We start from the raw sequence: 26,533 nt of genomic DNA, 5'->3' as shown, positions 1-26,533 counted from the left end.
GAATATAAAAACGAATCAGCATTCTAATTCTGGGCATGCACTGGAATTGCTAACAACCCCCATCAGCTTAGTTCCAGCCGCTGCCGGTTGATGGGAAGCCTCCTAATTCAGTGTATTGGGAATGATTGTACTTATTCTGCTTTACTCTTGTGGAATATACGGTTATTGTGCTCTTTGTGTAGGACTGAGGATGAGCTTACTCAACGTTTTCTTAAACTGAACACTTAATAATCTTCCAGGTATCACCTGTTGTCAGAACTCAAGAGTCAAGAATAGCCCTCACCATAGGAATGCTTTCTGACTAAGCTCCTTTCTACCCTGAATCCAAAAGGCCAGTCGTCAGGCAGGAACGTCATCGCCCCAACCAGCCTGAAGAAGTGGCAGAAAATGGATCTGCACCCCTCTGCAAGCTGAGGGCTAAGGGTTCTCTTATAAAAGGGAGGGGGGAAATGTCAGAGGCATTTGAACCAAAGCAATTCCACCTTGAGTAGGGGCTAGGTCAAATAAAACTGAGCTGTACTGGGCTGCATTCCCAGCCAGTTAGGCACTCTAAGCCACAGGATGAGACAGGAGGTCAGCACAAGATACAGTTCATAAAGACCTTGCTGATAAAACAGGGTGCAGTAAAGAAGCCAGCCAAATCCTATCAAAACCAAGATGGCCACAGGAGTGACCTCTGGTTGTCCTCACTGGTACACTCCCACCAGCACCATGACAGTTTATGAATGCCATGGCAACATCAAGAAGTTACCTTATATGGTCTAAAAAGGGGAGGCATGAATAACCCACCCCTTGTTTAGCATATAACCAAGAAATAACCATAAGAATGGATAGTCTGGCTGGGTGCAGGGTCTCCCACCTTTAATCCCAGCACTTTGGGAGGCTGAGGTGGGCAGCTCACAAGGTCAAGAGGTCGAGACCATGCTGGTCAACATGGTAAAACTCGTCTCTACTAAAAGTACAAAAATTAGCTGGGCATGGTGGCACACGCCTGTAGTCCCAGCTCCTCCAAAGGCTGTGGCAGAAGAATCGCTTGAACCCAGAAGGCAGAGGTTGCGGTGAGCCAAGATCGCACCATTGCGTTCCAGCCTGGGTAACAAGAGCAAAACTCCATCTCAAAAAAAAAAAAATTTACATATATATATATATATATATATATATATATAAACATTAGCCGGCCATGGTGGTGGGCGCCTGTAGTACCAGCAACCTGGGAGGCTGAGACAAAAGAATCGCTTGAACCTGGGAAGTGGAGCTTGCAGTGAGTGAGATCACGCCACTGCACTCTAGCCTGGGCAACACAGCGAGACCCCATCTCAAAAAACAAACAAAATTAACCTAAATAAGTTTGCACAGAAGTTCAGTGGCTCCCTAACTGTTTGCTGTTATGTTTAACTTTTTCTCCTTTTGTCTTCCCTTTTTTAAAATTTAATTAGCTGGCATTACTGCCAGGGAAACGGTTCTCAGGGTTAGGACTTGACATCTCGTGCCTTTGAAAATTCGCCTTCAAATACAATTTTCCCATTCTAAATGCAAAACAGGAGTTCCACAAAGGGTGCTGTAAAGAAACGTCCACTTAAAATCCTCTTTCTCAATCCACTTTCAATTTAAAATTAGACCCGAGTTTTGACCAAAAAAAAAAAAGTCCCCATATGAATAAAAGCATACTTGACGATTTCAACAAACTTTGTGAAAACCACGTACTTTAGAGGAAAACTCCATTTTGAAATAATAACATTAAAAATGTTAACCCTAGTGACAAAAGGATTACAGGCGTGGTGGCTCATGTTTGTAATCCCAGCACTTTGCGAGGCTGAGGCAGGTGGATCACAAGGTCAGGAATTTGAGACCAGGCAGGCCAACACAGTGAAACCCCGTATCTACTAAGAATATAAAAAAAATTAGCCAGGCATGTGGCACGCACCTGTAGTCTCAGCTAAGTGGGAGGCTGGGGCAGGAGAATCACTTGAACCCGGGAGGCGGAGGTTGTGGTGAGCCGAGATCACGCCACTGCACTCCAGCCTGAGCAACAAGAGCAAACTCCATCTCAAAAAAAAAAAAAAAAAAAGAAAGAAAGAAAAAGAAGTAGTACCTTAGACTGTATTAACACTGGGGTTTATACCATTGTTTGAGATGGCAGGTAGTGCGGGCCACTGAGGGGCTGGCAGCTGGGGACTTCTTGCCAGCACCTTGAACCCACAGCCACACCCCACCTCTGTCACCTTAATCCAGTCACTGGACCTCACTGGCTCTGTTTCCTCCTCTGTAAAATGAGGTATTAGAGTCTCTCTCTCACAGGGTGATGTTGAGTCAGGGACGTTAAGAGATTTGTTTAAGGTTATGCAATTATTCAGTTAGTGAATATCGGTCTTTTTTTGTTTTTGTTGGAGAAAGAGTCTCGCTTTATCACCCAGGTGGGAGTGCAATGGTGCAGCCTCAGCTCACTGCAACCTCCACTTCCCAGGCTTAAGCGATTCTCCCACCTCAGCCGTCTGAACAGCTGGAATTACAGGTGTGCATCACGACACCCAGATAAAATGTGCATGTTTTTATATACACATATAAACCAAATGTAAATGTATATTGGTTTAGGTGGGAAAAAATAATTTTATAATTTGCAAAAGGAGTTATGTCACAGTCTTTAAATATTCATGAGTTACAAAGTTATTAAGTATTCCGGGCTGAATGAGGTGTCTCAGCCTATAATCCCAGCACTTTGGGAGGCCAAGGCAGGCAGACTACCTGAAGTCAGGAGTTTGAGACCAGCCTGGCCAACATGGTGAAACCCCGCCTATACTAAAAATACAAATATTAGCTGGGTGTGGTGGTGTGCACCTGTAATTCCAGCTACTCGGGAGGCTGAGGTGGGAGGATAGCTTGAGCCCGGGAGGTAGAGGTTGCAGTGAGCCAAGATCAGGCCACTGCACTCAAGCCTGGGCGAGAGAGTGAGACTCTGTCTCAAAAAAAAAAAATAAAAAGTTAGTAAGTATCCTTTCATCAGTGTTTAATAAATGTATTAGAAATATGAGTAATCTCTATGCACTTCGAGACAACTAATCACAAATTCATATGGATATGTCAGAAAAAATTGATTAACGACCCTCATACAGCCACAGAACACACCACTTTTTTTTTTTTTTTTTTTTTTGAGACAGGGTCTCTCTGTCAGAGACAACTAAAATTTAAAAAAAAAAAAAAGAGCTGGGAACAGGGGAGACGTTGATGATAATAAGGGAGCAGAGGCTTCCCCAGCCTGGGCCTCCAGGGAAATAGAGTAGCCAACAGCAACAAGAATGAGCCCAGAACTCTACATAGTCTATTTCTTGTCCTCATTTTCAGAGAGGTATTATAACCTGTTTTGCAGATATGAAACCTAAGGCCAGCCAAGATATAGCTTTAATATGCATTGAAGAAAATAATGGCTGGAAAATAAGGTGTAATGCTTTGATTCTAGGATCAGCAATGTAGATAGAACTGACATGTATATACAAAGCATTAGTGACTATCTTTAATAAAATTGTATCAATAGTTTTTTCTTTTGTTTTTTGTTTTTTGAGATGGAGTCTCGCTCTGTTGCCCAGCCTTGAGTGCAGTGATATGATCTTGGCTTACTGCAGCCTCCACCTCTCAGGTTTAAGCAATTCTCCTGCCTCAGCCTCCCAGGTAGCTGGGATTACAGGCATGCACCACCACAACCGGCTAATTTCTGTATTTTTAGTGGAGACGAGATTTCACCTTGTTGGCCAGACTGGTCTTGAACTACTGACTTCAAGTGAGCTGCCTGCATCGGCTTCCCAAAGTGCTGGGATTATAGGTGTGAGCCACTGTGCCTGGGCTTAATGTTTTTCTTATACTTAAAAAAAATTTATCTCAAGTGGTTTTAAGAAGCAACTTAATCCTCACTGAAACAAACAAGAGTTCCTTGAAGAAATGGCCACAGAATGTTCAAGGAAAGCCTTTGGGTAACAAAAAGAATAACTGTAATTAATTAAAACACACTAAATTATAAATATTTCATATAAAGATATATGTATATGGAAAGGGAGGAGGGAGTTCTTTATAGACAAGTGCTAGCTAGTAAGTGGATTGACAGAATAATGTCACCATTTTTTTTGTTTGTTTTTTTGAGATAAAGTCTTGCTCTGTCACGCAGGCTAGAGTGCAGTGGCGCAATCTCAGCTCACAACCTCCACCTCCTGGGCTCAAGCGATTCTCCTTCCTCAGGCTTCTTAGTAACTGGGATTATAGGTGTGCATCACCACGCCTGGCTAATTTTTATATTCTTAGGAGAGATGGGGTTTCCCCATGTTAGGCTGGTCTCGAACTCCTGACCTCAAGTGATCCACCCGCCTCAGCCTCCCAAAGTGCTAGGATTACAGACGTGAGCCACCATGCCTGGCGGCATTTGGTAACCTCCAGTGTAATCGCTGATTCAGGCAAGAATCTTCAAAAAATGCTAAAACCCTTGGGTGAACAGATTTTTGGTAACAGGACATTTGCATGGATTTCTGATTGCAAGGGAGACGTGTATCTTCACAATGGCGCGTCCTGGCAGTCTCTGTCTTAACCCAGTGATCAACGCTAGCATCGCTAATGGCAGCACAATCTGACATGTGCCTTTCAACGTGATGCATTTCAAAATACATCATCTAGAAGTGTTTTTGCCCAAAATGTTTAACCTAAATTGAATCGAACTGCCAGACTCACACATGCCAATACAAACATATGTGAGCCACTTATGTCATTTAAAATTTTCTGGTAACTGCCTTTTGAAAGCAAAACACAAAACAACAAAAGCCCATGGGTGAAATTAACTTAAGAACATACTTTAACTAACTCAGCATGTCCAAAACATTAGTATTTCAACATGTAATCCATATTTTTAAATTAATATTTTATATTCCTTTTTTTTTTTTTTGCTCTATGCAAGAATTTCAACAGAATTGGTCTGGCCATTATATTCTTTTTTTGTACTGAGTCATGTATTTTCAGCATGTATTTTTATGCTTTAAGCACATTTCAATTCAGATGCTAAATTTTCATTGGAAATACTTGATCTGTATTTAGCTTTCATAAAATTTCAATTGAAAATGTAGCTCCCAAGTTGTTCCACATATACTTACATTTTTCCAGTCACTGAATTGTCAGCTTCTCAGTTTAAATTCAAATTAACTAAAACGAAATGAAATTTAAACTCAGTTCCTCAGCTCTATTCACCACATTGCAAGGGCTCAAGAGCCACATGAGGCTTGTAGCTCTGATACTGAATTAGGCAGCCGGAGACTTAACTTCCAGTTTAGAGGAAAGAAAGGGATAGTAGATAGACAAGTTAAATGACACCAACAGACAATCCAGAATGTGGGACATTTTATAGGACAACTGCCTTAGACTTTCTAAAAAATCAATGTCACAAAAAATAAAAAATAATAAGGACAAGTCTAGGTGGTTCCACCTGTAATCCCAGCACTTTGGGAGGTTGAGGCAGGTGGATCACCTGAGGTCAAGAGTTCAAGACCAGCCTGGCCAACATGGCAAAACCCCATCTCTACTAAAAATACAAAAATTAGCTGGGCATGGTGGCGGGCACCTGTATTCACGACTACTTGGGAGGCTGAGGCAGGAGAATCGCTTGAACCCAGGAGGTGGAGGTTGCAGGGAACCAAGATCACACTATTGTACTGCAGCCTGGCAAGAGAGCAAAAATCTGTCTCAATAAATAAATAAATTATTATAAGATGGGGAGATTGTCCTAGACTAAGGAAACCTAGAGATAGCAACCACAGGCAGCATTAGATCCTTGTGTAAAAACAATGGAAGATTGGGAAAATTTCCTTGAACAGTTGGGGAACTCTGAATGTGTACCACATTCTAGACGCATTCTGGAATTACTGCTAGTTTTCTTAGCTGTGGTAACAGCATTATGGTTATGGAGAAGATTGCTTTACGTCTAGGAGGGAAAGTCATTCTATTAAGAATAATTCCAGAATTGCAGTTTTAACCAGGTACTGAAGTTGAAAGGAGCAAAAATATTTTGGGGCATACGAGATCTTAAAATATTTACCAGCCGGGCGCGGTGGCTCACGCCTGTAATCCCAGCACTTTGGGAGGCTGAGGCGGGTGGATCATGAGGTCAAGAGATCGAGACCATCCTGGTCAACATGGCGAAACCCCGTCTCTACTAAAAATACAAAAAATTAGCTGGGCACGGTGGCGCGTGCCTGTAATCCCAGCTACTCGGGAGGCTGAGGCAGGAGAATTGCCTGAACCCAGAAGGCGGAGGTTGCGGTGAGCCGAGATCGCGCCATTGCACTCCAGCCTGGGTCACAAGAGCGAAACTCCGTCTCAAAAAAAAAAAAAATTTACCTTCTCTGCAACCGTTTTCCAGGAATTTACTGAAAGATACTCTTCTCCAAAATGAGGGTGTAAACGAAGAAAGAGAAGAACGTGGAATGCAGGGGCAGGTGATTCATCATGAGGTTATAAGAACCTCCAGGACAAGTGGGAATCAGTCTTAGAAAGCAGCCATCAGCCGGGAGCGGTGGCTCATATCTGTAATCCCAGGTCTTTGGGAGGCCAAGGCGGGTGGATCATCTGAGGTCAGGAGTTCGAAACCAGTCTTGAGTAACATGGTAAGACCCCATCTCTACTAATACAAAAATTCACTGGGTGTCATGTCACCCGCCTGTAATCCCAGCTACTAGGGAGACTGAGGCAAGAGAATCGCTTAAACCTGGGAGGTGGAGGTTGCAGTGAGCCAAGGTTGCACCATTGCACTCCAGCCTGGGTAACAAGAGGGAAACTTTGTCAAGAGAGACAGAGAGAATGAGAGAGAGCAAGAGAGACAGAGAGAGAGAGAGAGAGAGAGAGAGAGAGAGAGAGAGAGAGAGAGGAGGGGGGGGAGAGAGAGAGAGAGAGAGAGAGAGAGAAGAAAGCAGCCATCATAGACTGGAGTAGGAGAGAAACTCCAGAGGAGATGTTTCCCAGAAAAAATACTGACAGGTGGATCATGTGATACATTTGACCATATTGTGGAGAGTTTTATAACTGTGAGAGAATTTCCAGGGAAAAATGGGTAGGTACATTCGGTGGTGTATTGGTAAACTATTTCTCTGAAAAATAACAACAAAAAGCCCAAAAAACAAGAGGCCCTGATTTGTAGCATTGATTGATTTCTGTGGCATAAATACTTCCACTGTAGCTGATTTCAAACGACCACCTTTGGAATGCAGAGCTGGCAAGGGATGCCCACAACTGGCTCTCAGGAGCCAGTACGAGTTGGCTTCAACAAAATTAAACAAATCAACGAAAGTTGTTAACTCCAGGAATAAGAAAAAGTTGTGCAAGAAATGAAATCATAGTGCCGTGCATGGCTCAGCTACGAGCACTATTTACACCATCACGACAATGCACACACTGAATGCTGCTTCACCTTATTTAAATGCGACGTAACCACAGAGAGGATGAGGGTGGAGAAGGGGGCAGAAAAGGGAGCTACACATTCATTATCAATAGATAACACCTCAAATGAAAAAATAAAGACATCACAGAATGAACATTTATTTAGAAATATGAAGGTAAACTGGCAGAAGAAAGGGCCAAAAGAGAACAAAGTTGTTACCTGCCTGGTGCAGAACTCCAGAGGAGAGAGACGCATGCAGACAGAAAACGGTGGGCTTTTTTTTTTGAGACAGAGTCTTGCTCTGTCATCCAGGCTGGAGTACAGTGGCACAATCTTGGCTCACTGCAACCTCCGTCTTTCAGGTTCAAGTGATTCTCCTGTCTCAGCCTCCTGAGTAGCTCGGATTACAGGTGCCCACCACCATGCCCAGCCAATTTTGGTATTTTTAGTAAGAGACAGGGTTTCACCATGTTGGCCAAGTTGATCTTGAACTCCTGGCCTCAAGTGATCCACCTGCCTTGGCCTCCCAAAGTGCTGGGATTACAGTCATGAGCTACCGCGCCCGGCCAGCTGGTTTTCTTTATAAGACCTGTAGTACTGTTAGACTTACACACAGACACACACTCATGCAAGTACACACACACAGACAAATACTACTCAGGCAGACTTCTGGTTACAGAAGATGACTCAACACAGACTTCTATCACCCTTTCCTCCAAAACCTACTGAAATGACAAAAGGAATATAAAAGGCCTCGCATCGTGGCTGAAGCTCTAACCTAGCACTTTGGGAAGGCGAGGCATGTGGATCACTGGAGCTCAGCAGTTTGAGACCAGCCTGGGCAACATGGCAAAACCCTTCTCTAAACTGGCATGGTGAAGTGTGCCTGTAGTCCTAGCTATTCAGGAGGCTAAGGTGGGAGGATCACCTGAGCCCAGGAGGAAGAGACTGCAGTGAGCTGAGATCGCACCACTGCACTCCAGCCTGAGCAACAGAGCAAGACCTGTCTCAAACAGAAAAAAATATATATTTATACATATATTACATATAAATTGATATAAGTATACAATTATTATTTATTATGTATATAAATGCATATATATAAATAAGCTGATAACTGCTGGGAAGCCAGGATAATGCAGCAGCACAAGCCCAAACAGTGAAAATTTTCTGAGTATAAGACGCTTGGAATCACATTGATTTCTAAACTCGACATACCTGATTAAAAACAACCCTACAAAAGCCAGAGCAACCTCAAAAAGTAAGTTTTGCCAGCAGGGTCCCCATTCCCAACCCCTAAAGTGGCACCCCTATTTCCCTTCCGCCCATCCTGGAACCTGTAGATAACCACAGCTCTCTGGGATAGGTCTCCTGACACTGTGCCAGGAGACTTTCAGCCAGCGGGAGGGAAGCACCCCTTTAAGAGAAGGGTTTTCCTGACTTTGCCCGCCACTGGGCTACATGACCACCTCACTCCAGGCTCTGGAACCCTAACTTTATTTTTTTGAGACAGTCTTGCTCTATCACCCTGGCTACAGTGCAGTGGTGCGAGCTCGGCTCATTGCAACCTCCATCTCTCAGATTCAAGTCATTCTCCTGTCTCAGCCTTCGGAGTAGCTGAGATTACAGGCACATGCCACTACCCCTGGCTAATTTTTGTATTTTTAGTAGAGACAGAGTTTTGCCAAGTTGGCCATGCTGGTCTTGAACTCTTGACCTCAAGTGATCCACCCACCTCGGCCTCCCAGAGTGCTGGGATTACAGGCGTGAGCCACCGTGCCCGGCCTGGAATCATAACTTGTATCCTCCGCCAGACACACAGGGAGTAAGTCTCACAAGACAACACGGTAAAAACGCAAAGCACAATAGCAGGCATCAGACTGCCGTGAGTCCCAACAGGGAATCCTGCAGAGCCACTCGTTTTGTTCCTGTGATCTAGAGCCCTAGACCTGTCCAGGATGCTGTCCTTTTCCAGACCTGGCTCTTCAACTTTCCCTTCAATTCAGTTAAGTTTCTCCACATCCTCCCAATAGGGGAACTCTTTTTCTTGTTCGTGATAACTAAAGTCAGAGCCCGCTGCTTGCAATGAAAAACCGTCACAATACAAAGACGGTTGAATGATAATAAGCTTGATTGAATGCTATTATATTTTACGTATCTATAATATACAACATATTACAATAAGCTTGGTTTAATGCTATTATAGAGAATGAACATTCTTTCCAAATTCCCATGTAACATGAACAAAATAACTCTCTCTTTTTTTTTTGATATGGAGGCCCCTCCTTCTGCCCAGGCTGGAGTGCAGTGGGGCGATCTTGGCTCACTGCAACCTCTGCCTCATGGATTCAAATGATTCTCGTGCCTCAGCCTCCAGGGTAGCTGGGATTACAGTCACATGTCACCATGTTCAGCTGATTTTTTTTTTTTTTAAAGATGGGGTTTCACCATGATGGCCATGCTGGTCTTGAACTCCTAACCTCAGGTGATCCACCCACCTTGGCCTCCCAAAGTGCTAGGATTACAGGCGTGAGCCACCCTGCCCAGCTTCTTTTTGTATTTTTCGTAGAGACAGGAGTTTCACCATGTTGGCCAGGCTGGTTTCGAACTCCTGACCTCAAGTGATCCACTGGCCTCAGCCTGCCAAAGTGCTAGGATTACAGGCACGAGAAACCACACCAGGTCAGAAATAACATCTCTTAGGTAAGACCACACACACACATCATATACAATCAATAAACTCCCAAAAGCAGAAATGAACAGGTCACAGTGTAAGACAAAATAAAACAAAAATTAGAAATGAACAACGAAAGCACACCCAAACATACTCACTTGTGAAATAAAAGCTGAAATTATACAAAATTTAGGAAATAATGGGAACATCACCTCTATGATAATCTGATATAACAAATGATGAAATGACCCCAGAGGGAATTTTATAGTCATAACTACACTCACTACAAACCAAACAAGATGGAGAATAAGTCAATGAAGTAGTCAATTCAAAAAGCTAAAAAAAACACAATAGAATATATCAGGTAAACTTTTAAAAATGTAAAATATAAAATTAAATTAAAAAATAGACTTAGTAAAACCAAAAGTTGGTCTTTTTCGAAGAAAAATATTCAAAATTATGAATGAGAAAGGGACTATAGGATTATTATTTTCAAAATCCTGAAAGCATGTTTTCATTATGAGTCAAGGACGCCCACTGAAGCAACTCACTAGACCAAACCCCATAAAAGGAAACACCGACGGATTTGACTGCACCAGGAAAAGAGTTAAAATGCTTGAGAAATAAAAGACCCCATAAAGGAAAACAACCAGTAAGTGAACGTGCCGAATACATTCATTACATACATAAGGACTAAAAGCTACAACTGTAAAGAGCTGCTTGAACAAGACAATCACATACACAACCCATTTTACTTATTTATTTAGAGACAGGGTCTTGCTCTGTCACCCAAGCTGGGCTGCAGTGGCACAATCATAGCTCTGCATCCTCAAACTCTGGGCTCAAGTGATGCGCCTCCTGCCTCAGCCATCCCCAAACCACCCCCCAAAACTGGGATTTACAGGCACATGCCACTGAGCCATGCTAATTTTTTTTTGACAGAGATTGGGGGTGAGGTGTCTCACTTTTTTGCCTAGGCTGGTCTCAAGCTCCTGGCCTCAAGAGATCCTCTTGCCTTGGCCTCTCAAACTGTAAGAGGATTACAGGGGTGAGCCATCATGCCCACCCTCCCCCAAATTAAAAAATGTGAACATATGAGGTGTTGAAATGATGAGGAAAAAGGTAACTCTCATATAGTTTGTGGGAGACCGCAGATTGACAGTATTTTTTGGAGGACAAATTAGCAGTATGTATTACATTTTAAATCAGTTGTTGAACTTCCAGATATTCACCCTACAGAAATACAGAACATGTACGGATATCTATGCACGCATAAGGATGCTTACTGAAGCACTTTTGGGGGGTTAACAAAAAATGGAAACTTGAAACGTCAATCAAAGAACATACTGAAAGGGTTACCAAGCAGTCATGAAGATGAATGAGTGTATCTGTGGTACATACATCAGAAAATCCCCAGACACAGGGCAAAAAGTAGATTACTGAGTGCAAATGAGGCAGTGCAGTGTTGCTTTAGCTACGTGTCACATACAGGTACATGTATACATAGGCGTGGAGGCAAGTGTGACAGAGAGCCCTTCATTTTCTACCTATTATATTCCCGTGCTGTTTTAATGAAGACAAAATATATGTATTCATGTGATAATATTTAATTAAGAAAAAGCCAGCCGGGCGTGGTGGCTCACACCTGTAATCCCAGCACTTTGGGAGGCCAAGGTGGGCGGATCACCTGAGGTTGAGAGTTTGAGACCAGCCTGGCCAACAGGGAGAAACCCTATCTCTACTAAAAATAGAAAATTAGCCAGGCATGGTGGTGCCTGCTTGTAATACAAGCTACTCGGGAAGCTAAGGCAGGAAAATCGCTTGAACCTGAGAGGCAGAGATTGTGGTGAGCCGATCACGCCATTGCACTCCAACCTGGGCAACAAGAGTGAAATTCTGTCTCAAAAAAGAAAAGAAAAGAAAGAAAGAAAATGCCAGGCTCCATAGTTCATGTCTGTAATCTCATCACTTTGGGAGGGTGAGACAGGAGGATCACTTCAGTCCAGGAGCTTGAGACCCGCCTGGGCAACGTAGTGAGACCCGCCCCTCTCACCCCCAACGTCTCTACAAATAACATTTTTTTAAGAAGAAGGAAAAAGAAGAGTTTAGAAAGAGACATCAAACTGTTAGTAATATATTCTTTAAAAAGGAGAGAAAGGGCCGGGCGTGGTGGCTTAAGCCTGTAATTCCAGCACTTTGGGAGGCCGAGGCGGGTGGATCACGAGGTCAGGAGATCGAGACCATCTTGGTCAACATGGTGAAACCCCATCTCTACTAAAAATACAAAAAGTTAGCTGGGCATGGTGGTGCGTGCCTGTAATCCCAGCTACTCGGGAGGCTGAGGCAGGAGAATTGCCTGAACCCAGGAGGCGGAGGTTGCGGTGAGCCGAGATCGCTCCATTGCACTCCAGCCTGGGTAACGATGGAAACTCCGTCTCAAAAAAAAAAAAAAAAAGAGGAGAGAAATAAGTCAGTTTTACTTTCCATTCTTTAACTGTTAAACAATTAAAAATGTAAGTATTATGTAATTTTGTGAAAATAAAAATTTTTAAATAGGCCAGGCGCGGTAACTCAGGCCTGTAATCCCATGACTTTGGAAGCCCGAATCGGGAGGATCACCTAGGTCAGGAGTCTGAGGCCCAGCCTGGCCAACATGGAGAGACCCCATCTCTACAAAAAAATACAAAAATGTACCAGGTTGTGGTGGCATGTGCCTGTAATCCCAGCTACTCAGAGGCTGAAGCAGGTGAATCACTTGAACCCGGAGGCAGAGATTGCAGGGAGCTGAGATCACACCACTGCAGTCCAGTCTGGACAACGAAGTGAGACTGTCTCAAAAAATAAAACAAAATAAAATAAAATAATCATCCATATGAAAATAATTCTCACAGACAAATGAAATGGACCCCTACAGTGTGTACTCTGGCAATTTTTCAAAGTCACAATAAAACGTAAAATAGGATAGCTCGGTCGTGTTTTACCCGGTAATTTTCCAGTTTTCCTGGAAATTTTCAAAAGAATTTCTCCCTCCTTCAAGGAATATTACTGCCTTAAACACTACCTTTCAGACCTGGAGTTCAAAGCATAGTTAGCATTAGAATTTCAGCTGAGAATCCAGAAATGGCAGGGTATCACCAGTAGGGTGACGTTTTTCTTTTCCCTAGCAAACAGCAGAGTAGTATGTAGTTTCTAACTCCAATTTCAAAAAACAAAAAAAAACTCACTTTAAAAACATTAATTCTGACACATAAATACATATCACATATTGTGTATTTTACTGGCATTGCAGAAAGGTATTAAATGGGCATGAAAGTCAGGTCATTACGGATTAAAAAACCGCCCAATGAGCGGCACTAGTATGAATTCAGCGTCGTTAACATGGAGTGCTGCGTGCCAGCGAGCAGCATCATTCAAAGCTGCATGACTCTGCACAACGACATCCTCTACGAGTCCAGTCTCCCAGGAGTGCCCTTCGAAACACACACAGCCTAAACGTGAAACGTAGAAGTACAGAAATAAAGGAGGCGTCAGGTGGAAGGGGAAAAATCAAATACTAGAAACAACTGCGTTATTGTGACCGCTGAAAAATGGGCTCGATCTTGCAAGCACGCGTTCTCGACGGGGCTCGCCAACATGCAGTATTTTGTTTCTCCTTATGCCGCAGTGGAAGGGAGGAGGGAAACGTGGAACACGACTTCACATCAAAAATGCCCGCCGCAGAGCCTTCTTTCCTGGAACGTCGCAAGACCTCGTCCCCTGCGCACCCTCCCCGCGGACACCAACGTCCTGACGCATGTACATTAGCGAGCTGCTCCCTCCATTTTGTCCCCAGTCTCCTTCAGGAGAACTGCGCGGTGCTATTTTAAAGCCACTTGGTAATGAAACCATAACAGGGAGGAGGAAGTGGGGTGGGCGTCGGAGCCCCGTTTGCGCGAGGCAGGCACCGGGGACTAAACGGCTGCTGGGGCGGAGTGGGGCCGCCTGGGCACCAAGGGCTCGTCCCGTAGCCGGAAGGACAAAGGACACTTAGGGGACGAGGGCCGCCGAGCCAGCGCGGAGCGACTTCCGGGCCGGTGGGCCGGGGCCGGGCCGACCCCCGCGGCGGGGCCAACCCCGCGGGACAAAGCAGCAGCGCCGCGCCCGCTCTCTCCGCCACGGCCCCACCCCTCGGCGCGCGCCCGGCGCTCGTGCACGTGAGCGAGAGCGCGCGCCGGAGACGGTTAAAAATGGCGGTTGGGACGGAGTGCGGGGGGGTGGGGCGAGAAGTGGAGCAGTCTGGCTCGGTTCCGCCCCGCCCTACCAGGAATCAGGGAGCCGGTGTCTTTTCCGAACCCTTCTCCTTCTGCGCTCCCGGCCCTGCTGGCTGTGTGCCGGGCTGGGGAGAAAGTGTGACCCGTTCGATGGAACAAAGGACCTCGCACCCTAGGCGCCGGCGCGGCCACTGCGGAGCATTAGGAACGTTTCCTAAAATGGCGGCCGGCGCGTGGGGACGGGGCGGGAGGCGGCGGCGCGCGGGGGCGGGACAGGGAGGGGCGCCGCGGGCTGGGCTGCAGCTCTGGTGGCCCAGGCCGCGCAGGGCTGGTGGAGGCGCGGAGTCGTCCCCATGGCCGCCGTGCCGGAGCCCGACGAGCCCGCGAAGCGGAAGGTAACCCAGTGGCCGGCGGGGCGCGCCCCGCGGGTGGGAGAACGGGGTGGGCGGTGGGTAAGGACGGCCTCCGCGGAGCTCCTAGGCCCGGAGCGCGTGTCCCTGGCTTCTCTGCCACCCCTGGGCTTGAAACTATTTGAACTGTTCCTAGTTCTATTAATGGACATTTTAGACATTTTAATCTAAGTTGCGGGGACAAAATTGACCAAAACTAGAGGGAGAAGGGGACCAGTAGTAGTCACTATGAAATAAGCTAACAGTGCAGAATCTTTTGGCGAGAACTCTAGTTTGCTAAGGGCACTGCGCTGTAATTTGCTAGTAAAGGCTAATAGTAGAGACTAAAAAGCTCCCTGAGCAGGTGCCTTGTCTTTAACGCTGTATTCGTTACATTGAGTGTAGAGGGAGACAGTAATTGCTGAGGGATGACTTGATCGTACTACGTTGAATTGAAGGGTTGAGATTCCTCCCCCGTCACCAGTGGCCTCCCTAGCTGGTGTCCGTCTCGATGCCGTCTCCTCAGTCCACCTTCCACTATTGTCCGCCGGTCCTTTCCAACCGGTAAGCTGGACAGTTTCATCCCTCTGCCTAACATCCAGTTCCAGCCGCCCATCCTCTCTCTCTAAGGATAAACCCAAATTCTTGGTATAATAAAGCTAAACGCAACGCTCTCCCCGGAAGGGCTCCTGTTTTTCCAAAGATGACTTAACTGCTTTCCCCATCTTCCCAGGGATCTTGTACGTCATTACGTTGATCGTATTGGAAGGTAATAAATGATCCTTTGTCTTTGTCTTTGCATGGGCTCCTTATTAAGAGCTGGGAACCCAATTTATATCCTCAGGGCAGAACAGGTGTTCAGAAAAGGATAATGCAAGAGAAAAAAAGTATTTTAGTATAAATTATGGAGATGTAACATTGGCTAATCATGAGCAGATATTTATAGAAGACGCACTATGTGCTAAATGGCTCCTAATATATACTTTCCAGATAATGACATATACTTTTAAAATATTCTCTCAGCTTGGAAATTTTGCTCACTTGTTGCTCTGGCTTGCTTCTCTGGCGGGCTAAATTTGGCCAAGACATAAGATCTTATAGTTAATATTAACAAATCCTGTATAAATTGTTTTCATAATTTAACATCAAACAAGTTTTGTCAAGTTACATAGTACTACTGGTGCCTCATCTGTTTTTACTGTCCCGTCCCCTGCCCATTTAGAATACATTTAGTGTTTTTTTTAAAAAAAAAAACTTGTGCGGGCGCGGTGGTAGCTTATGCCTGTTGGGAAGCCAAGGCGGGTGGATCACCAGAGGTTGGGAGTTCGAGACCCACCTGACCAACATGGAGAAACACTGTTTCCACTAAAAATACAAAACAATTAGCCGATCATGGTGGCACATGCCTGTAATCCCAGTTGGGAGGGAGGCCAAGGCAAGAGAATTGCTTGAACCCAGGAGGTGGAGGTTGTAGTGAGCTGAGATCGAGCCTGGGCAACAAAAGCGAAACTCTGTCTCAAAAAAAAAAAAAAATCCTTGTTTGAAACTGTATATTTCATGTACCATAACTACACACAGTAAATCCTAGATTCAGCTTCGTGATAAACACTGGAATCTTGAATGGGACTTTTGGATAGGAGATAACAGCTGTTTTTAAAGGTCATAAAGGTGGTTTAATACATTGGAAATTTTTTTTAAAAGAACTTAATGGAAAAAAAAAGATCAACATTGACCTATTTAATTGGTTCATCAGTACGTAGCAAAACAATATTGTAGTTGTTGAAATGAAGAATAATTATAAGTCTCAAAACAGCATAGATGTGGGAAGCCAAAAGAAATTGCTCATGAAACAGCAGTACCTATCAGAGCTCATCAAAAAGCTAATTAAATTAATATAAGCTATGACTAATTAACAGCCCAAGGTAATGGCGGAAAGGAAGCCTGTGGTGATGTTTTAAAAAAGAATTTTGGGCCGAGTGCAGTGGTTCATCCCTGTAATCCCAGCACTTTGGGAGGCCGAGGTGGGCAGATCACAAGGTCAAGAGATGGAGACCATCCTGGCCAACATCGTGAAACCCCGTCTCTACTAAAATACAAAAATTAGCTGGGCACAATGGTGTGTGCCTATAGCCCCAGCTACTCGGGAGGCTGAGGCAGAAGAATCACTTGAACCCTGAAGGCAGAGGTTGCAGTAAGCCGAGATCTCCCAATTGCACTGCACCCTGGGTGTCAGAGGGAGACTCCATCTCAAAAAAAAAAAAAAAAAAAAAATTTGCCAGTGATCATTCCAGCACAACTCAGGGAAAAGGATTATTTTATTATAAGAATTAGTAAACTGGCCAGGCACGGTGGCTCAAACCTGTAATCCCAGCACTTTGGGAGGCCGAGGCGGGTGGATCACGAGATCGAGACCATTCTGGTCAACATGGTGAAACCCCGTCTCTACTAAAAACACAAAGAATTATCTGGGCACGGTGGCGTGTGCCTGTAATCCCAGCTACTCAGGAGGCTGAGGCAGGAGAATTGCCTGAGCCCAGGAGGCGGAGGTTGCGGTGAGCCGAGATCGCGCCATTGCACTCCAGCCTGGGTGAAAAGAGCGAAACTCCATCTCAAAAAAAAAAAAAGAATTAGTAAACCTAAAGTAAAAATGCGAATTACCAAGCTGGCATACCTTAATAGAACTAGCCCCTGAAAACCATCCTCTGCCACATTCTTGTCCTTCAAGAAACTTTAAAATGTGAAATTTGGTACATACAGGTAAATTCATATTCAGGTAAATTCTTAATTCACCCATTCAAAAAATATTTACAGAGTATCTACTGAGTATTAGGCACTAGACTGATGAAGACAGGAAAAATCCCTTTAAGGAGCTGACATTCTCCTGGGGAATCGGTAAGCAAGACTTGCTCACTGAGCCAGCCCATGCCAAGACCTAGGAGAACGGCGGCATGTGTTCAGTAATCATCTCGGTTTGCTAGAGGCCACTTGTAAAGCCGCTGTGCCTGGGCTAGTGAACTAGAGTGGGAGCTGAAAGAGCACAGGGTCATGTGGGGCCTTTGGAGCAACGGTAAGAATCTGAGCATGCCGAGCGAGGTGGCTCACAAGGTCAGGAGATCGAGACCATCCTGGCCAACCTGGTGCAACCCCATCTCTACTAAAAATACAAAATGTAGCTGTATGTGGTGGTGTCTCCCTGTAATCCCAGCTACTCGGGAGGCTGAGGCCTGAGAATCACTTGAACCCACCCAGGAGGCACAGGTTGCAGTGAGCCAGGATTGCACCACTGCACTCCAGCCTGCAACAGAGTGGGACTCCAGCTCAGAAAGAATCTAAGCATAATTGAGAGCCAAGGCGGGTTTATTATAGTCATCTGATACACGTTTATGAATAAAATCAAGATCTAACAGGTAACTGTTGATAGATGGTCATTTGATAGTACAGGTTGAGCTTCCCAAATTTAAGAAAAAAGGCATTTTCTTTTGGTGTCCTATCAGTGCTCAAAAAGCTGTCGACTTTGGAGCATTTTGGGTCCGGGATGCTCAGCCTGTATTAGCAATGAGGTTGGTGGGCAGTGGTTTGGTTCAGGATGCGTTTTGAATGCAGATCCTTCCAGAATTGCTAATATATTGAACATGGATTTGGTAAAGGAATCAAATGGGTTGAGTAGTGTGCCATTAAGAGGCAGGTTTGGAGGTGAAAATTATTTTGCAAATACTAGGTACAAGGTGCTTTTTATACATAAAAGTGTGGTTTCGGCAGCACATACACTAAAATTGGAACGACACAGAGATTAGCATGGCCCCTGCACAAGCATAACAATATTTTTTTTTAAAGTGTGGTTCAGTAAGCAGAGGGATGAGGCTGAAGTTGGGAGAGATTAGGGTTTGATCTAGAAATCTGGGGGCATTTAATAGCATTTAACTGAAAGCCTTGAGGTACCTAGGAAGAGACGAAATTCCACAAGAGGTTAAAAGTGGCACTTCAAAATCAGCACTGTGAAAGAGGAAACAGCAGCAAAAATTCAATGAAATAGAAAACCATGAGATGTTGTACTTGAAGCCAAGTAAAAATAGTTCCAAAAACAAATGATAGTTTGTGCCACATATGCTGAGATGCAGAGGCAGACAGACTGCAAAGTGGATGTCTTTCAGAGACCTTGATTGTGGTGTCAAGTGGCGTTCAGTGGACAGACGCCTCACTAATAAAGCAAGCGAGTTAAAGGGAGAATGGGAGGTTTTAAATAGAAAAGCACACCTAGACTCTAGTTTTGCTATCAAAGGCAGCAGAAAACCAGGATGGTAGTTTAGGAGGCCGGCTGGGGAGACAGGTGTACAGAGGGTTTGTGTGTGTGAGACGGAGCGGGTGCCCAGGCTGGAGTGTGGTGGTGCAATCCCTGCTCACTGCAACCTCCACTTCCTGGGCTCAAGTGATTCTGCCTTTGCCTCCCAAGTAGCTGGCATTACAGGCATGTGCCACCATGCCTGGCTAATGTTTGTACTTTTAGTAGAGACAGGATTTTGCCATGTTGGCCAGGCTGGTCTTGAACTCCTGACCTCAGGTGATCCACCCGCTTCAGCCTTACAAAAATGCTGGGATTACAGGCGTGAGCCAACACGCCTGGCCCTCACCTGTTTAACCTCCTAACTGGTCTTCCTGCCTGTGGTCCCTTCAAGTTTTAGATAGGGTGTAAGGCCAATTCATGCTTTGCAACCAGAGAAAAGGCAAATACAGGCACTGAAGCAGATTTAGTGGTGGAAGATAGACAACTGGCTATAATTTGATCAGATCTGTTTCTATCCAGTATTGACATTCTGGCTTGAAAATCTCTTGAGCTTTCCTTAGATCCATCAAGATGAGTTGGTAAAGCTGCTTTTCTAAATCCAAGCTTTAAAAATATCTAACATTTGTTAGTGGCAAGAATTAAACCTTAAGTTTGCATGCTACTTAAGGGATAGAAATGTTAAGGGCATGCATATTATGGGCAGATTATTTCTGTATATAAACCGAGGACTTCACAGGAAGCTATGCCTGGGATCCTTTATTCATCTCCATTTCTGAGCATGCATGACAGCTGTGTAACCTTAAGGTATACACGCTCCAAGTCACTAGTAGTCTGACCTCCAGCTCTACCAGGAGGCTGACGATTGTCTAATGAAAGGGAAAATTGCCATCTTAAAATAAGTCTTGGTATATTCTTCCCCAGTTTTGATAAAAATTGCATACTTACTTAGTGGTATTTCTCCTTAGATGTGTGACAACTGGAAAGCTCCCACGGAACCCTCCAGACCTTGGTTATTTTTCTTATTTTTTGCCAATCAGTTTGAGCTTACGAGGTTGCTCAGGTTAGCTTTGAACTGATGACCTCGCCTTCGCAAGCGCCATGACCTCCGGCGGGAGCCACTTTGGACCCCCCTTGGTTCTTAGTAATGTTGTTTGGCACAATGGATCGCATAGGCTTTTGGTGTCAAACTGACTTTTCTGCCTCCACTCCTGCCAACACTTATTAGTGTTTCCGAGGTAATCTGACAAGAGATCTTGGCACAAATATCCCCCCCACAACCAGCAGCTCTTAATTATGAGATCAACCACTGTTATTCTAGACCAGATAGTTTTGCTGGGGGGTGGCTTTGTGTTAGAAGACACAATTTTAAATAGATTGCATAGCTTCTATTTAGATACTTGCCTTTAAAGACAGCTGAGATATTCTACTGTTTGCAATAAAATTTTCTAAATCAGTGTTTCCCCAATCTGATGGCCTTAAGAGAAAAAACATCCCATGGTCCATCATGGATCTGATCAGAATCTTAGCGTAGGACTAGGAAATACTTCAGTTCTAGGCTAGGCATAGTGGCTCACACCTGTAATCCCATCACTTCGGGAGGCTGAGGTGGGCTATCACGAGGTCAAGAGATCGAGACCAACACAGTGAAACCCTGTCTCTACTAAAATAAAGAAATTAGCTGGGTGTGGTGGTATGCACCTGTAGTCCCAGCTCCTGGGGAGGCTAAGGCAGGAGAATTATTGCTTGAACTGGGAAGCGGAGACTATAGAAACTGTGTCTCAAAAAAAAAAAAACAAAACAAACAAAAAAACAACTTTGTTCTACTCTGTGGTAGAAGCTGATCTCACACCTGCATCTTTGCACCCAAGACTAGATAAAACTGGTACTAACCCTCTGGCCCCAGCATCCAATCCTTGGGGAAATAGTTTACAGCTATAGCCCTGGACAGGAGCGCAAAGTCCAGCATTCCCTATCTGCATAGCACACTGTCCCCATGATCATGTGTCCCCTGTGCTTTCAAGCCAATAGGAGAAAGTCTTTTTGTTAAGTGAAATCCCCCAACCTCTTGGAACCTCTTGGTAATGTGAAGAACTGTACTAAAAAGCTTTGAAGCAATCCTATGTTAGGCAGGGGCAGGGAGCCAGATGGGAGGGGGGAAAAGAAAGAAATGACATAGCATGATCCAAGAGAGCAAATAATTTTTACTTTATTATGAACCAAATCACATTCTTTTCCAGCAGCTGCTTCAGCCAAAGAAGCAAATGTAGGCAGAAATACAATTGAGAGTATCTTCATGTTTCAACCTTTAATCTGACTTGCCTTTTACTGTCCTTTCCCCATTTCTTTTCTAGGTATCACCTCATCCTACAGAATCCTCTTCTGGTTTAATGTCTTGCCCCAAACAATACTATGAAACCTTTAAATGGACAGTGGTTCCTTTTAAAAGCCGTCTTACTGAAAACTTTCTATACACTTTAGAAAACAGTTACGAGTTTTCTAAACTTTTGTGTTAACAGAAATGCCAGTTCAACAGTGTGACTGTTAATTTTAAATGTCTGTCTCGCCGCCCTAGAGTGACAGACATCTCAGTTAAACATATTGGGAAAAAGAAATACATAAATCCAACCAAGACTGTAGAAAAATAAGTCATTTTAGCACGTAAAGGAACTTCAATCATTTAAACCAACCTGTTCATTTTACAGATTGAGACCATGGAGGTTAAAATAACCTATAGAATACAAAAGTTAGTGGCAGATCTGAGACAAAAATCCAGCTCTCTGGATTCCCAGGATTTTTGCCATACCTGGCTGTCATTACCATGTATTATGAACAAAGAATCAAATATAATCAAGTGCAACCTCACTTCACAGGCAAGAAAACAGACTAGAAGAGCTGGATATATTGCCCATGTTTATCTTAACATGAAATATTTATTACAACCACAGTTGATGTTAGCCTAGTTAATAAAACCTGAAAGGTAATTATTAGGGAAATTTTAAACAGCACTACATAAGCAAACATGATTTTCCTGTTTCTGCTTCCCAAATTATTGGAGTTACTAAAGCAAACTGTGCTGCTTCCAATTTCAGTAATAGCCATATTCCTAAATAAACCCATTTAAAAAGCTCATAAAATAAAATGTTTCCTATTTCCAAGTCAAGTGGTTAGCAAATTAAGATATAGCTCAATGTTACCGTATTGCTTAGGGTTTTCTGGTCCAATTTTTAAGGTTTCCAGATTTAAAGATTCAGACTGCATACCAAAGCTGGACAAATACAATGCAAGCTGATTTAGGTTGTCACATGGTCTATTCTACTTTAAACTCTGAACTAAAACAAAAGAAATGGTGTAACTGTTGTCAAACCACCCTAAAATAAAATAACTTCCTTACTCAATCTAGGGTTTTTTTTTTTTTTATTCTAGCCCTTTAAACTCCTAGGAATTTTAGACGTTGAAAATATTCCCTGTGCCCGGGATTCAATACTATATGGTTCATTAGGATCTGTTGTGGCTGGCTTTGGACATTTTTTGTTAACTAGTGAGTATCTGTGCTTTTTATTTTTCTATGTATTAAAAAAGCATTTATGTTATTAGCTGTCTTTTCCTAGATGGAGTAACTAACGTATATAAAATGCAATTCTGATTATAGTGGTTATGCCTATTTTTTGACAGGTAGAATTAGAAGATCATGTGATGTTGGAGTAGGAGGATTTATCTTGGTGACTTTGGGATGCTGGTATGTTTGCTACGTATTCAAGAACATGCATGATTATAACGTTATCTAATTCAAAAAGCACACGCTTTTCAGAGCAATCTCCCAGTGGGAGATTCTCACCCTCAGTGAAGAATGAATCTTGATTTTTAAGGACATTTTCATGGAAATCTGTCTTAAAATGCTTGAACAGATAAATGCATGATATCAGACATTCACTAAAAAGAAAGCTGTGGTATCTACACCTCACATAGGAAAGCCTCAACCTTTTCCCTTACCTTAAGAACGTGTTTACAACTATTGATGAGTGAATATAAAATGTGGATGAATCTCAAATATTTATGATTTAAGGTGACAGAAATCATTTTATGTAGACATAGCATACAGCAGATACTTACTAGTTTCTTTTAATAACCAATGCCATCAGTAGACTTAAAACTAATGGATTTTTTTTTTTTTTTTGAACAGTCTTGTTCTGTCGCCAGGTGCCAGGCTGGACTGCAGTGGCGCCATCTCGGCTCACTGCAATCTCCACCTCCCAGGTTCAAGCAATTCTCCTGCCTCAGCCTCCTGAGTAGCTGGGACTACAGGCGCACGCCACCACACCCAGCTAATTTTTGCATTTTTTTTTAAAATAGAGACGGGGGTTTCACCATGTTGGCTAGGATGGTCTCGATCTCTTGACCTCGTGATCTGCCCGCCTCAGCTTCCCAAAATGCTGGAATTACAGGCATGATCTACTGCGCACCCAGCCAAACTAATGGATTTTTAAAAAGCTCATAGTTGGATCTTGGGAGCGGGAGGGCAATCCACCGGAGGTGAGCCACCGCCTATCCCCATCAAAAGAAAGGAAAAAAGCTAATGGATTTTATCACTTTACAAATTGTTATGTAGATATCCTTCTATTTCATAATAAAAAAGAATGTGTTGATAGGTATTCTAACACCAAAACTGCCCAAAAATAGCACTCCAAATTAGAACAATCATTGTTTTCAGTCTCAGGGTAGTCATCTGTAAGTATTTACGTTTTGTTTGATTTATAGAGAAATTCCATAAATTAATTTCCGTAGGACTTTGTATTAATAATTTTTTCATATTCTTTTCTTCCAAGGTTTCATTGTAGGTATAATTATGCAAAGCAAAAAATCCAGCAAAGAATTACCAGACAAGGAATGAAAAATAAGTTACTATATGAAGGTACCCACCTCGATCCTGAAAGAAAACAAAACAACGGTAACAGCAGCAATTGAACAACCTTGAGCATAGAAAACCAGACTCCCTGAAGTCAGTGTGAATGCAGCTAAGATCAACCACATAGAACATTTCATGTACAATAAGCTGTCAATCAAGTAAATAAAGTTTGTTTAAGTTGTAGTCATTTTTTTCCCACACTGTATGGAATGAAAACTTGGCAATTATTCTGGCCCTGTATCTACTGCCAGTATCGGATTATTACATCTTACAAAACGTGAACAGAATCTATTGGCAGTGAGGCCAATAAAAACCTAGTGTTAAAAAAAAGCCCTAGTGTTTAATGTACTTGGAAAGAGTTTCCTTGTAATAAGTTCGGAGTTTAATGATAAGTAAACTTCCCTTAACAAAAACCTCAGCCTTATTAGGATCCCATTAAAAGCAAGCGAATACTTACTGGCTTCTTGTAGCAGCTAATGTCCTCACAAGATTCAAAACTAAGGGATTTTATCACTTTGCAAATCACTTTTTAAATGTATTCGTCATTTGACAGTGTTTTCTCATTTCTTAGAATTTGAGTCATCTTCCCAAAGAGTTGTTTTTCACTGCCCTAAACATTTTTTGGGAGGTATTCAGGGTTTTAATTTTTAAGTATAATTAGTTTAGTTCTGAATTTAAATACGCACATGGAACTTGTTTGGGAGACTGATGGAATAGAAAAAGTATTGCAGAATTAATTCTTCTTAATGTAAACAATCCATTTGAGTCAATCAGCTGCTCCCATTAAAATATTACTTAAATTACAAGAATAGCCTCAGCATCCAACTAAATCCTCAGTATTTATTCATCCAGGAGAAACTCTCCCTTTCTAGGAAAATGAAGTTATTTCTGGTTTTAATCAGTACACTAAGAAAATCTATTAATAACACAACACAAGCTAGATCCTTAAGAAATGCTTACAAGAAATACTGGGAGGAAGATACCTGCAGTCAACAGGATTGTGGCATTACTGGTCCTATTATTTTGATGTATCATAGAAGTCAGAAACAGCGAGGAAGGAAATTATATTTTGATCTATGTATTTTTCTAAAGAAAAGTGGAGCTTGCTCCAGTTCAACTCACAAGAGCATTTTCCCTCCCATGCCCACCTTTTCTTGCAGCTGTCGCTAGAAGGGTTGTGACGCAGAGGATGTGTGGTTTATCAAACACACAGAGGGAGAAGTTTGACTGATTCACAAAAAGGAAAAGACAGTTTGCCCACTCTTAGTGGCACAAAGCAAACTTGCATGCAGTCTATATTATCCAAATTGGTCATAACCAAATAACTTTAAAAAATTCCACTGGGCGTGGTGGCTCACGCCTGTAATCCCAACACGTTGGGAGTCCAAGGCAGGTGGATCACCTGAGGTCAGGAGTTCAAGACCAGCCTGGCCAATATGACAAAACCATTCTAAAAATACAAAAATTTTATTTTTAGAAGAGACAAGGTTTCGCCATGGTGGTGCATGCCTATAGTCCCAGCTACTTGGGAGGGCAGACACGCAAAAATCTCTTGAACCCGGGGGTCGGAGGTTGCAGTGAGCGGAGATTGCACCATTGCACTCCAGCTTGGGTAACAGAGTGAGACTCTGTCTTAAAAGAAAAAAAATTTATATACATTCTCCCATATACTTTAAATCATCTCTAGATTGCTTACAATGCTATGTAAATATGGTTATTTTACCATGTGTTTTTAAACTTCTCTTGTTACAGTGTTATTTTTTGGCTTTTAACCTCCAGTATTTTCAACCTACAGTTGGTTGAATCCAAGGATGAGGAACTGGAGGACATGGAGGGCTGATGCCTGACATATATAACGTATAACAGGTCCCTTCCAGTGCTAGCATGCTGCAGTGACATCTTACCCTGAATAAGAGAGAAGCTCTCTTGGCTGGCAAAATTTCCAATGCCTTCACCAATAACAAGGTTAGCTCATTTTCACAGCAGAAGTTTGCATAAACTGGAAACCTGGATGAAAACAAAGTTGTAACACATTTGGTTGGATTATAAATGTTTCAGGTATTTACATGATCACTAGTAATTTTTATTCTTGTGCTATTAAGGTTTTACAAAGTGTATTCATACATTTACTGAAGTCTGTAACACCCACCCTCAATAAAAGTGTTAAGACAGTTCCAGTCTCTCCATTAAATTTCTACCTTCCTATCCAACTTTACATTCAAACTGTATTTAGTTTCTTTGCCAAACCTTCAATGCACTATGACCTTTATACCATATCCATGCCAACACTCAAACTTTTCATTTCACTTGGAATGCCTTTTCACCTCCTCTAACTTTCCATTATTTTGCTCACTAGCCTCTGAGAATTACAATCACCTTTTAAGTTCTCACCACTCTGTCTTATCTGTTACAGTATTTAGCACTTCTGTCCATCACCAGTGTCTGGTACAATCACATACAGCCTAAGTGTCTCGTTGGCAAAAACCTTGGCCATTTTTATCTTTACATTTTCATCCAAGTATCTGGCACAAAATAGTCAATAAATGCTAGACCAAATTACCAAATGTTCACTAAAAGATAGTCGAGGTTCCCCTTCCCTTCTCATCCAAGCTTTCACACCTTCCAATTTCAAACTG

At 43.1% G+C, this 26,533-nt stretch overlaps 1 protein-coding gene, 1 long non-coding RNA gene and 1 other non-coding gene across 15 annotated transcripts in view; 2 read left to right on the top strand and 1 right to left on the bottom strand.

Annotated features, from left to right (window-relative positions):
• Nucleotides 1-14,547, bottom strand: part of LOC144580433 (uncharacterized) — a 28,463-nt gene extending 13,916 nt beyond the window's left edge. Inside the window, exon 1 of the long non-coding RNA XR_013529946.1 lies at nt 1,925-14,547. This is a non-coding gene — a long non-coding RNA (uncharacterized LOC144580433). The remainder of the gene's footprint in view (nt 1-1,924) is intronic.
• Nucleotides 14,286-26,069, top strand: COX20 (cytochrome c oxidase assembly factor COX20). Of its 13 annotated transcripts, XR_013529936.1 has the most exons (6): nt 14,286-14,718; nt 15,446-15,481; nt 22,418-22,532; nt 22,667-22,730; nt 23,175-23,248; nt 23,818-26,069. XR_013529936.1 is itself a non-coding variant. In XM_078357197.1 (5 exons), exons 1-5 carry the CDS (start codon nt 14,677-14,679, stop codon nt 23,880-23,882), a joined length of 360 nt encoding a protein of 119 aa, XP_078213323.1. In that variant the 5' UTR covers nt 14,639-14,676; the 3' UTR covers nt 23,883-26,069. The 13 variants fall into 13 exon arrangements, 4 of the variants coding, with proteins under 4 accessions (XP_078213323.1, XP_078213324.1, XP_017822177.1 ...); XR_013529937.1 differs by lacking the exon at nt 23,175-23,248 and having other exon boundaries at nt 25,693-26,069; XR_013529939.1 differs by lacking the exons at nt 15,446-15,481; nt 23,175-23,248 and adding an exon at nt 15,118-15,276 and having other exon boundaries at nt 22,671-22,730.
• Nucleotides 18,459-18,560, top strand: LOC118149589 (U6 spliceosomal RNA). The gene has a single exon (XR_004737165.3). It is a non-coding gene; the product is annotated as a U6 spliceosomal RNA (small nuclear RNA).
• Nucleotides 26,070-26,533: the final 464 nt, after the last annotated feature.

Source organism: Callithrix jacchus, chromosome 19 (genome assembly GCF_049354715.1).
Source record: "Callithrix jacchus isolate 240 chromosome 19, calJac240_pri, whole genome shotgun sequence".
NCBI lineage: Eukaryota > Metazoa > Chordata > Mammalia > Primates > Cebidae > Callithrix > Callithrix jacchus.
Note: the sequence above shows the minus strand (reverse complement) of the source record. Positions and strands in the feature narration are given on the sequence as shown.

Coding starts and splice junctions, on each gene's coding strand:
- COX20 (XM_002760851.7), top strand. CDS start 14,677: ATGGCCGCCGTGCCGGAGCCCGACGAGCCCGCGAAGCGGAAG. Junction 22,533..22,666: donor TGGACATTTTTTGTTAACTA/GTGAGTATCTGT, acceptor ATTTTTTGACAG/GTAGAATTAGAAGATCATGT. Junction 22,731..23,817: donor TTGGTGACTTTGGGATGCTG/GTATGTTTGCTA, acceptor TTTTCTTCCAAG/GTTTCATTGTAGGTATAATT.